The sequence below is a fragment of the Prionailurus viverrinus genome, chromosome F2 (genome assembly GCF_022837055.1).
Source record: "Prionailurus viverrinus isolate Anna chromosome F2, UM_Priviv_1.0, whole genome shotgun sequence".
In the NCBI taxonomy this organism is placed as follows: Eukaryota; Metazoa; Chordata; class Mammalia; order Carnivora; family Felidae; genus Prionailurus; species Prionailurus viverrinus.
Genome location: NC_062578.1, coordinates 50,048,575 through 50,060,599, shown reverse-complemented (window position 1 = coordinate 50,060,599; position 12,025 = coordinate 50,048,575). Strand labels below are relative to the sequence as shown.

General features: G+C 40.1%; 1 protein-coding gene across 2 annotated transcripts in view; it reads right to left on the bottom strand.

Moving 5' to 3' along the window:
- Positions 1-1,265: 1,265 nt before the first annotated feature.
- Positions 1,266-12,025, bottom strand: part of RIMS2 (regulating synaptic membrane exocytosis 2) — a 322,108-nt gene continuing 311,348 nt past the window's right edge. For both annotated transcript variants that reach the window (XM_047842737.1, XM_047842736.1), the window contains 5 exons: positions 10,126-10,267; positions 5,390-5,502; positions 4,727-4,828; positions 2,583-2,722; positions 1,266-2,155 (listed from right to left, as the gene is read on the bottom strand). In XM_047842737.1, coding sequence (XP_047698693.1) covers positions 1,937-2,155; positions 2,583-2,722; positions 4,727-4,828; positions 5,390-5,502; positions 10,126-10,267 — 716 coding nt within the window. In that variant the 3' untranslated portion in view covers positions 1,266-1,936. The remainder of the gene's footprint in view (positions 2,156-2,582; positions 2,723-4,726; positions 4,829-5,389; positions 5,503-10,125; positions 10,268-12,025) is intronic.

The window sequence follows — 12,025 nt, the reverse complement described above, 5'->3', positions numbered from 1 at the left end:
TGTAAGAAATTAAAATCGACCTGTAAGAATGCATTATCAAAGTGTACATAAAGAAACAGAAAGTGTGGGTGGTTTGTTAACGTTAACCAGTGACTTCTCCTCTCAATAGGGAAACTTAAGAGAAATTCGACCTTGCAGCACCACCCAATGGTAATAACTGTCTGTAAAACCAAAGGCAGGGGTTTGACCTAGGGGATTTGTGGTGTAGACTTTTGGTGATGGCATGAAAGAACTATTAATAGGCAGATTGACTTTCTTTGAGTCACCTAAAAATTGGAGCTTTAAAATTATTTGTTGCATATTTATGTTTACTATATTTCTTTAGAAATATAATTTGTGAAAAATTGTATTTTACTACAGAAAAATGAATTAATAAACAGCCCTGTGTTTCAGGCTCCAAATTTTTAGCAGTGTTTCTATTCACATAGTAAATGGAAATTGGCTAAAGAAATTGCTTTAATTAATTAAAAAACAAAACCTAAGACCTTCTAGAAATAATACTTTAACCCCTGTATGAATAATGCTGGTGCTAAAAACAAATTTATTAGACATTACAATGGCCACATGATTGTAGGGTTTTCCTGTAAACTGAACTTTGAAGGTGAAAATAAAAGTACCATGCACTGTACAACAAATTGCAAAAGTTCAAATATCTTCTTTATCAAATACATGCTGACTTACTTTAATGTACTCCCAAGTCATGTTGCAAAATCCTTTTCAACATGCTTGAAATAAAGAAAGCTCTTAGTTTTTTTTTCCCCCCCTTGAGAAATTCATAAATTCAGAAGCATCTATAGCTCTGAATCAAACATGGGGTATAAGGAGTATCAGGTCAAAAACTTGTAATCTTTTAGCATAATCACTCTGGTAGGGAGAAAGAAAACAAAAGATTAAAAGAGCGAAGAGGAAAAGTAAGACAGAGAAGAGGAAGAAAGATGCGAACGATTTGCGCATATTGAACTTCATAAGATTTGTATATTTAACATGGAAATAAATTGAATATATTATGCTTATTTGTCACATAAAGAGAATTTTAAGTATCTTCTAGAAAGTATTCTCATTTGTAATGTCTGCCAAAACACAGACTATGATCAGTTTAAAGAATAAACATGGTGTCTCTTTGTACCACCCCGTTGCGTTCTCTCCCCTTTTTAAAACCATGCAATAGTGAAATTTACTTTTAAAAATAATATAAATTGTTGAAAATGGCTGATTTTTATTCTTTTTTTTTTTTTTGCAAGTTGCAGCCCCAAGAAAATAATTTAAGTATTCAGCTAATCTGTGTCCATGCAAAAAAAGTTTAATTTCATTCAGTACAGTGTAGCCACAGAATTTTGTTTTTCAGAGTCCAACACATCGTGGCATTAGTGAATGGCGTGCCCGCCGGAGCTCTGAGTCTGCCACTGTTCACGCAGGACTGGCCGCTGCTGGTCACACTCCAGAGGAGGGCTGACGTCTGTCCCGGACCACTTCTTTGGTCTCTTGCTTTTCACCTGATGCTTCCTAGGACTTCACTCCTTGACCTGTAACATGGCTTAATGACTGTATAGCTCCATTTCTGTGGCGTAACAGGGCTTTGGGGTCAGAGAAATGAAGAAAAAGGAACGATAAAAATATAAAGGTGCCATTGAAAAGGGCTTTTGTTGCATGAAACTGACTGATTCTTTGAGATTAATCCATGGCTTCAGATTGGACCAAAACTTGAGTGTTATTGAACTCCAAACCTGATAGTTCTTCATAACTGCTCTTTCACCTGAGGGCCATCTTTAGGGCACAATGTGTGCAACTTCCTCTGAGAACACAGGATCGCTTTGTATCCCTAGAAACAGGCTCAGAAGACACAACATTAAGCATGCAGTGTTACCAGGGTTTGCGACCTGTGATTTTTTTTTATTTTTTTGTAACGCTGGTTGCTATGACAACAGTTTTACAGCTGCTATGAACGAGAGTAAGAAGGTCCGGTTGAACTTTCCAGAGATGATTGGGAAGCTCTTCTTGTCAGAGGGGCCAAGGTTGGATCTACTAGGGAGGAAGGAGGGAAAAGTTTGAACCATCCAATCACCATATTGGATAGCTCCAGTTCATCTAAAAGTATCTGGGCCACTCCCATGAAGGATTTGTGATCCATGCGGCCATAATCTCCCCAGACAATGATCTGTTAGCAAAATACAAAGGAGAGTAATGTCAGTATAATTATGTACGTGAAAACTCGTAAACTAAAATACATTGAGTTACTGTGCGGATATCAAACGTTAAGTTCAAGAGTTGTATTTTAATTGCTGGGATAGTTGTTTTTAACTACTAGAACCCAAAGGTACATGAGGACAAGTGTACTCGAGTGTTACGATCATAAGCAGTCCAGGGAGATCGGAGTCTGTGTATGATGGGGCTTTGCAAGTCTCTAGTTCACTGTGAAAGAAACAATAGCATCTGTGGGTTTATAGCACCAGCCACTGTTGGGACGCTTCCAAGAATTTCGATTGTGGGCAACCGAAAAGAATGCAATAAGAAGATATGGGGGTGCAAGGTTTGACTCCATGAAAATACTTTCTTATGTAGGGGATAAACAATTCAGTAAATACCTGTAAAACCTTCCCTTGGGGACTTTCTTCAAAAGATAATAGCTGCTGGTAAAGGGGTTCCAGCGTTTTTCTTGCCACCTTTGTTTTCTTTTTGGCTATGCAGACTCCATTATCTAACAGATACACCTTTACGTATGGTGCTTGAGAAAGAAAACATAGAGGGGAGAGTTAAGCGATGAGCCATGGTTATGAAATACTCAACTTGCACGTGACATCTACAACAGCTTCACTTTAGGCTGAAAGAGCCAGCAATCAAAAGTCACCACACTGTGTCAAAATCATTAGATAAAGAATAGGTGTTTGTTTGTTTATTTATTTATTATAAAACTGTCATTCAAGTAGTTTTAGGCAATATTAACTCAGAGGCTACTCTGAGTTGTTACTATTATACCATCAAGTGGTTACATAGATTTAAACACTGTATTAAATAAGGTGGACTGCTTCTAGTCCCTAACAATATTCAGGAGAGATGTCTTGTTCAGTCTTTCATCTGTCAGGACTTAAATCTAACTAAATGTGCTAGAAGTTCTATATTGTTTTAGAAATAAATTATAATATAAATACTATAGCTTATATAATAATATAATATAAATTTTATAAATAAAAATCATTTATTTATTATTCCAAGGGGCTTGTTTGTTTGTTTTTGTTTTTTGGTTAATGTTTATTTATTTTCGACAGAGAGAGACAGAGCATGAACAGGGGAGGGGCAGAGAGAGAGAGAGATACACACAGAATCTGAAGCAGGCACCAGGCTCTGAGCTGTCAGCACAGAGCCCGACGCGGGGCTGAACTCACGGACCATAAGATCATGACCTGAGCTGAAGTCTGACACAACTGACTGAGCCACCCAGATGCCCCAAAAGATTTATTCATTGATGGTGGTGTGGGTACAAGATAGCGGTGGGGCTTGATGTAATATGTTCACATTAGCTGGGAAGAGTCAACTAATTATGAATTCCGTGGCTTGAGATGTGTCTGACTCTTCATAAAAGCATTTTCAGGGGCGCCTGGGTGGCTCAGTAGGTTGAGCGTCCGACTTCAGCTCAGGTCATGATCTCACGGTCTGTGAGTTCGAGCCCCACATCAGCCTCTGTGCTGACAGCTCAGAGCCTGGAGCCTGCTTCGGATTCTGTCTCTCTCTCTCTCTCTCTCTCTCTCTCTCTCTGCCCCTCCCCCGCTCATTCTCTCTCTGTCTCTGTCTCTCTCTCTGTCTGTCAAAAATAAACATTCAAAAATTTTTTTAAAAATTATAAAAAATAAAAAATAAAAAAAATAAAAGCATTTTCATGCACGTACAAATTATGATATTCTTTATAGCAGAGTGGGTTGACTACTTCCAAGACTTTTATAAACACAATTGACTTAATCGCTCCTGCAAGGTTGTACAATAGGTAATACACATTATAATTTAGAATTTCTGGAAGGATAGGAAGGAAAGTCAAGAAATTCAAAATTACAATTCAATCAGTGGAGGTTCTGAGGTGAGAAACCAAGTTTCAGAATCTTTACTAATTGTTCTACATAACAGATCTCATGTTCTGTACATCTCTGCACGATGTCTCTGGAGTCTGTGTCATTTTTCACGGCCCCAAGCACCTTAGATGATGACATTTCAGTATGAAATACGTGACGGCACAGTAAAAACTGACAATGGTGCCTCTCTTTCTTTGTACAATGCAGAAAGCAAAAGTTTTCTAATTAGAATGTCCTATAAACAAAGGCTTTTGCTACTTTGGCAACCTGTATATGTTTTTATTCTAATTTCAGGACTTTAAGAATTCCTAAGGAGAATTTTGAAGCTCCAGAGAAAGTAAAGGATAACACAAAATATCAGCTAATCAGAAAAAGAACTTCTTATGTACATGTTGTACAAAATAAATTATCTAAGTGTGGTAGTTTTCATTTTGCAATGGTTTCTACTACATATGTACTTATTTAACAACTTATATTAGCCCTACCAGACCACTCTAACTGAATGCTCACTTAGGATCAACTCACGGACTACTACAGATAACAGACTCCCTTATTATTAGTATCCTTAATTATCTGAAAACCAGGTTTTCAGCGTCTAATCAAAAACAAAGTCTCTGAATTGAAAAGTAATGGATTGCAAATAATAGAAGCATGTCTTCTTTTATTACCTGGCAGTGTCTTGGAACCTGGTTTTACAACAAGGCCACGAGCCCGAATGATTTCCACCTCCAATTGTCCCTTTTTGTCCATCATTCCTACCTGAATGTCACCTAAGGGCATATGAGGAAGAAACAGACAGGCCTTAGTGTACAAATGCAGTAAGAAAAATGCTTGTGTCCAAAGACCTTGGTTTTAGATCATTCTGTCATTTGCCATATAGTTTCCAAAATTCAACTATATTTAAAAATTTATCAATGATACTTTGTTTTTTTATTTTCTATTTTTTAATGTTTATTTATTTTTGAGACAATGTGAGAGACAGAGGGCAAGCAGCGGAGGTGCAGACAGATGGAGACACAGAATCTGAAGCGGGTTCCAGGCTCTGAGCTGTCAGCCCAGAGCCCAACACGGGCTCAAACTCACGAACTGTGAGATCGTGACCTGAGCCGAAGTCGGACGCTTAACTGACTGAGCCACTCAGGTGCCCCGATGTTATCTTACTTTAAAAAGCATATTTAAATGAAGTGGAAAAATTGGTTAAACATTTTTATTGGTAAAATAAAAATACTTACTCCTGTTGACAATACTGCTCGAGACTCTATGAAATCAGAGAATGTAATTTTCAATAATCCAGAAGAGAATCAATAAAATCACAAGACAGAAATTCTTACCCATTGCAGGTGTAGCCAGAGTCTGACGCCCCACTAGCTGGGCAGGGCCAAGGCCATCCAGAAAATCACTGAATTGGCTATCGGAGGCCAGGCGGACGCCAGGGAAGATCAGACTAAAAGCAAAAGAACACATGAGGTTAAACCCTCAACCCATTTACTCTCAGGCAGCTCGGGTTTCCTCTTGCCCCCTTCTGTTACTGCCACTATTTTCCTACTTATATTAATTGGATCCCAACACCCAGATCCACCTCCCATGGCTCTTCCTTTCTTCTTCTGTAGCGGCCCATGTGTGTCACCAGAAGCCCCTGTCACACTGGATTGCAGGCTGCTGTGTGTGTGTCTTTCTCTTCCTTGTCTGGAGGACATGGACTGTGATTTCTAGCAGTAACACCGAGCACCTGCTGAGCACTTACTCCACAACAGGCACTGTTGTATTGAATCCTCTTAGCTACTAGGAGATCGATTTTAATATCTAACCTGTTTTATAGATGAAACTTCCAGATCATTCCCATCAGTACACGAACATACTGTTATTCTTCCACCTTAAAAAAAAAAAATCTTCTACCTTAAAAAAAAAATCCCTTTCAAAAAGAAGAAGAAGAAGAAGAAGAAGAAGAAGAAGAAGAAGAAGAAAAAGAAAAAGAAAAAGAAAAAGAAATAGAAAAAAAGGGGCACTTGGGTGGCTCAGTCGGTTAAGCATCCAACTTCGGCTCAGGTCATGATCTCACAGTTTGTGAGTTTGGGCCCCACATCACGTGAGCTCAAGTCCCACTTCAGATGAGTTTGAGTCCCACTCTATGCTCTGCACTCCACTCTCTCTCTCTCTCTTTCTCCCTCTGCCCCTCACTCACTCATGCTTTCTCTCTCTCTCTCTCTCAAAAAATCCCTTTCCTCACTCCACTTCTTCTGTTGCTACCTACCACCCCATTTCTCTACTCAAAACTCCTTGGGGGAGTTGACTCTATCGCTATCTTCAATTTCTTTTTTCTTGTTCTTTCTTGAAACTCTATTCAGTTTTCCCTTGCTCTCTTGCTTGCTTTATTTTTCTCCACTCTACCAAAATTTCTCTGACCAAGGTGACCTAAGGGCCACAGTGGTAAGCCCAATTGTTAGTACTCGTCTAATGTAAGACATTAGTGGCATCTGGCACAATCAAGCCCTCCCTCTTCCTTGAAACATTTTGTCCACTTTGCTTCCCAGATCCTCTAGTCCTCTGATTTTTCCCTTTGGCCACTCTGCTTCAGTCTCCTTCACTGGTCCTATCATGAAATATTGGGAGCTCGATCCTTTGACTTATTTTTTCTGCATGCCCCAATCTCCTTGGTAATCTCATGAAGTTTCATGGTTTTAAATGCCATCTATGCTGATATGGCCTAGATTGACATCTCCAGCTTGGACCACAGACCTGCATTTGATCTGCGCTGTCTACAGATCTGCTTGGATGTCTAACAGACAACTGATACTTAATTTGTCCCAAACAAAAAGCCAAATTCTGTTCTTCTCAGGAGATTCTCATCTTTTATTTTTTTAATGTTTTTATTTGTTTTTGAGAGAGAGAGAGAGAGCACATGCATGTGTGAGCTGGGGAGGGGCAGACAGAGAGGGGGACAGAAGATGTGAAGCAGGCTCTGCACTGACAGACTGACAGCAGAAAGCCCGATATGGGGCTTGAACTCACAAACCATGAAACCATTCCCTGAGCTGAAGCCTGAAGCTTAACGGACTGAGCCACCCAGGCACCCCTTAGGGAATACTCATCTTAAATAGCAAGTTCATTCTTTCAATTGCCCAGCTTGGGGTAAGTCTTTCCTCTTTGTTATGGACTGAGCTGTGCCCCCCCCTCCCCCACCTCCCACCCCCAACCAATGCATATGTTGAAGCCTTAACCCTCAGTAAGACATAGTTGGAGATTGGGCCCTTAAAGAGGTAATTAAGGTTAAATGAAGTCATGAGGGCAGGGCCCTAATCTAATATGGCTGGTATCCTTGTAAGAAGAAGTAGAATGGAGAAAAATAAAGCAAGCAAGAGAGCAAGGAAAAACTGAATAGAGTTTCAAGAGAGAACAAGAAAAAAGAAATTGAAGATAGCGATAGAGTCAACTCCTTATAAGAAGAGACATCAGGGGCACTCAGCAGGTTAAACGTCTGACTCTTGATCGTGGCTCAGGTCAGGATCTCGTGGTTCGTGGGTTCGAGCCCCACATTGAGCTTTGTGCTGACAGTACAAAGCCTGCTTAGGATTCTCTCTCTCCCTCTCTCTCTGTTCTTCCCCTGCCTGGACTCACTCTCTCTCTCCAAATAAGTAAATAAATAAAAACATTAAAAAGAAGGAGAAGAATAGTAAGAAGAGACATCAGGGGTATGCATGCATAGAAGAAATACCATGTAAGCACATGCTGAGGAGGAGGCCATCTGCAAGTCAAGGAGAGAGGCCTCAGGAGAAACCAAACCTGATAACACCTTGACCTTGGACTTCTAGCCTCCAGAACTATAAGAAAATGAATTTCTGTTGTTTAAATTATCCAATCTTTGGTATTTTGTTAGGGCAGCCCTAGCAAACGAATACACCCCCTTTCTCTCATCACTTACATCAAATATATCAATTAACTCTTATTGGCTCTACTGTCAAAATACATCCAGAATCTGTCCTCACTAATGATACCACTGTGGTCTAAGCCATTATTTTCTAGCTTTGGTGTTACTGAACAGCCTTCGGAATGATCTCTCTGTGGCCAAATTTACTTTCCACCTCCATGGCAATCAGAGTGATCGGTGAAAATGAAAGTCAGATGATGTCAGGACTCTGCTCAAATCCTCTACTGGTTTCTAATCCCTCTCAGGGTAAGAGCAAAGTCCTCACAAAGACCATCTGAGCTGTCCACCCTGCCCCCGCTGTCTTAATTCCTAGTCTGTTGCTACTCCTGCCCTTAGTCTGCCGCGCTGTCCTTCCCACGCTGATGCCAGGCGAATGCTGCCTCGGGGCCTCAGCACTGCTTCAGCCTGGAATGTTCTTCCCTCAAATGTCCATATTCTTCAAATCTTTACTCAAATATGTCCTTTTCCCTGTCTACCTTACAAAAAACCTACCCTTACCCTCTATCGTCTCTCTTCCTTTCCTTCTTCTCCTTAGCACTTACACTATCTAATTACTATATGCTTTACTAATTTTCCATATATATATATATGTATATATATACGTATATATATACATATATGTATATATATATACATATATGTATATATATATACATATATACATATATATATATACATATATGTATATATATATATTAACAACTTTGCTTATTTTTTTGTGCATCTTATCTATTGACTGTAAATTTGGTGAGGGCAGGGTTTGTTTTTCGTTTTATTTTATTATGTATCTCCAGCACCTGGAACCATGTCTGGAATACTGTAAGCACTTAACGAATACTTGTTAAGCTCAGTTAATTCAAACGAAACTGAGAAAAACTTGCCCAAGTTTCTACAGTACCAAGAAACAGATGAGAACTTAAGCCTAGGTGGTTCTAAACCCACGGTCTTAACGACTAACTGATTTTGGCTCCCTTGTATGAATTATATCCCTTACTCAGCACAGTGCCTAGAGCACTGGAAGCCATGAAAATATTTATTGAATGAGTTTATGAGTATTCATCCCATTTTTCCAATATTATATAAACAGCTGGGGCGCCAGAGGCCCCAGTCTGGATATTTTTGTGTCCCTAACAGTATCTACCACAGCACTCTGCAATGATGCGAGCTCAATGCACATTTTCCACTTCATTCTCCATCTAAGACTTCCTTGATGAACATCAAATCTATTTCTGCTGCCGGCCTTAATTCCCAATACAGTTAATCCAAATATTTTGATGTTTCTATAAGTATCCCATATAACCTTATTTAAAAAGGTATGGAGACCATACACGTCTCTTGTATTTATATGATCTTGCTACACAAACGGTCCCTGTGGCATATCATCGATAATCGGCCAGCGGCTCCTATGGTAACATGTCTGTGAACTGGCATGTTGCCACGCATGTTGTCTGAACATCTGATGCTCCGTGGTGATGACAGAGTGGAGTCAGCAAACGCCACCTTCCTCTAGTGGTGTCCTTTAACACACCCATCTCTGGATCCGCAGTTGCTAATTATCATCAATTTGTCGGTGACAGGGCTACACAATCTTGACAAATGCTTTAAAAATATCTCAGATACGGCTGATTCAAGGAAAAGCTATATGCCAACTACATAAAGGAGAGGCTCACCAGCTTACTTGGTGGCGTTACATCGGTCTGAACTGCTTGTTACTTCGTGGAACTAAGTATGTATCCGGCGTTCTATAATTTTTAGTAATAGGAGCCAAGATTTTAAAAATTAGCATTGCTCATGTGGTGTGGCACGAGGGCTTATTCTGTCTTATTCCTTCTCCATATTATGTCAAGCGAGGGCAAACTTGCATGTGCCTGTGTTGTGACAGTCACATTTTAGCGTCTCGCTGTTAAAGCAAGACACTTTGTCCCCAAACCTATCTCCTTTGATATAAAAAGCCACATAGGTCATATTTCTCAGTGGCAGGTGAACAAAAAAGAAGTCCTCCTCACAGCAAATCAGCCAGGGAACGTGAAAGTGGCGCTGTGGAGTGTGTGAGTTAGCTTCTGGGAAAGGGCAGAGAGTGAGACAGAAGATGGTCTCAGGCAAAGGCACGGAAGAGACGCGCGTCACGCTGGCCCCACTCACTTTCCTTCCGAGCTATAGCTGTTCATGCTGCCGTCCGTAGATTCTCGGCTCGCCTGCCGAGTCATCCAGTTCCTCATTTCCACAGCCAGGCCCGTCTCTGTACTTCGCTGGACGGTGCTCCGGAGCTTTTTACCGCCGGCTTCTGCACAGACAGAAGACAAGAGGCATGACAGTTGTGCCACCACCATCTGGTAGCAAATCATAAGCAGCCAACGTGGTGAAGGTCCTCAGGTGGAAAGAACTGCGTAAAACACAAAGTGCTCTCATTAAGGAGACCGAGAGAAAAGGTATTTGAAACAGTGTCTGGTTGAGTGGGATGAAGATATTCTAAAAAGTCTTCAAGAAGCACAAAATACTGCCACTAAAAAAATACTGTTGTTTTGTTTCTGTCTAAAGCAGTGTTCAAATTGGTAACAAGAGGAACATAAAGTTTCAACCTAAGGAAAACAAAATAAGCTTTGTTTTCATCCGTAGTATTTAAAGGCAAGGTTGACTTATACCTGTCTTTTTTTTTTTTTTTTTTCCTTTCCTTTCTTTTGATCATAGTGAAAAGATTAGGGCTTGACTTTATTTCCAAAGAATAGGTCATGGGTTAACCTCAATTCCAGCCTCTACTTTCATACAAAAACCTGATTTTGTAGAGTGATCGATAGTAGAGGGCAAAGAAAGCCAAATAAGGGAGACAGCCTCTCTGATATAGTCTCCCATCTGTTGGTAACTTTCAGAGACTCTCAAAGGGAACACAACCCCCCCCCCCCCCCCCAGCAATACCAGCTGAAAAGAGCTTTCTAATTTGGAGTCATGGGTAGTCATGTCCTCAGGCATCTTCAACAGCTTGAATATGAGACTTACTTAGAGCGGCCAATTGGAAGACCAAACAGGAAACTGAGTCAGGGACCACAGATGTGACAGAGTGTGCTAGTGATTTGGAGAGGTCAGGGAGGAAGGAGCTTCACAGACAGAGTGGGATTTTAGCTGGGCTTGAGAGACGGGCACACTGGGACCTAAGAGGCAAGAAGGAAGTGTTTGGGGCCAAGGGAAGGGCATGGACAAAGGCATGAAGAAAGGAATGACCATGGGCAGTTAAGAGATGGCACAAACAACCAAAGCATATTGAAGAGCAGTGGTAGGAATGTGTAGTGGAGAGATTACTAAAGGTGGGGCAACAGGGTGACAGTCCAAACTATTTGTATTAATTTACTTCTTGTTGGGACTAAATATATATCTACACTGACCATGCATACCATTAGATTTTGGGGGACGATAAGCTCTTTTAGTGCCTCTATTCATAATTTCATTTTAGATCGATAAACATTTGCTGATATTGACTGTAACTTCTTGAAATTTCTCTCACCACGCCTCTTAGAATATTTGCTCACCATTTTGGAACACTGCTTTCAACTTCATCTATTCTCCACTTTCAATCTTAATGTACATCAAAATGCTCTAAAAAGTTTATATCACATATCAACTATGACCGATCTACAACTCAGTTCCGTAATCCAAGGCTGATATTTTAGAAAATCGATGGTAAACATGTTGTACTGATATGAACTATAAGACATTCTAAAGCATCCCTTCTTACTGATGAGGGAAGTCTCTTCTTTACAAAGACATGTTAGTTAATAAATATAAAAGGACTGATAAAAATTTTACATGACCAATTTGCAACCTCCAAAGCAATAAATGATTCAGATAAAGCACATCAATGGATGCTAACAGCATTAGATGAAAGGATATTCACATTAGCACCCCACCCAACATCATTTCATAGTTTAGTTCTACTTGTGAAAGGTAAACACGTACTTTAAAACTGGGAAACCAGACATGTATCACCATCCTAATTAAGTGATCAAACTTAGTAGCGCTCACAGTGGGACAGTCATAATGTACCTCCTGA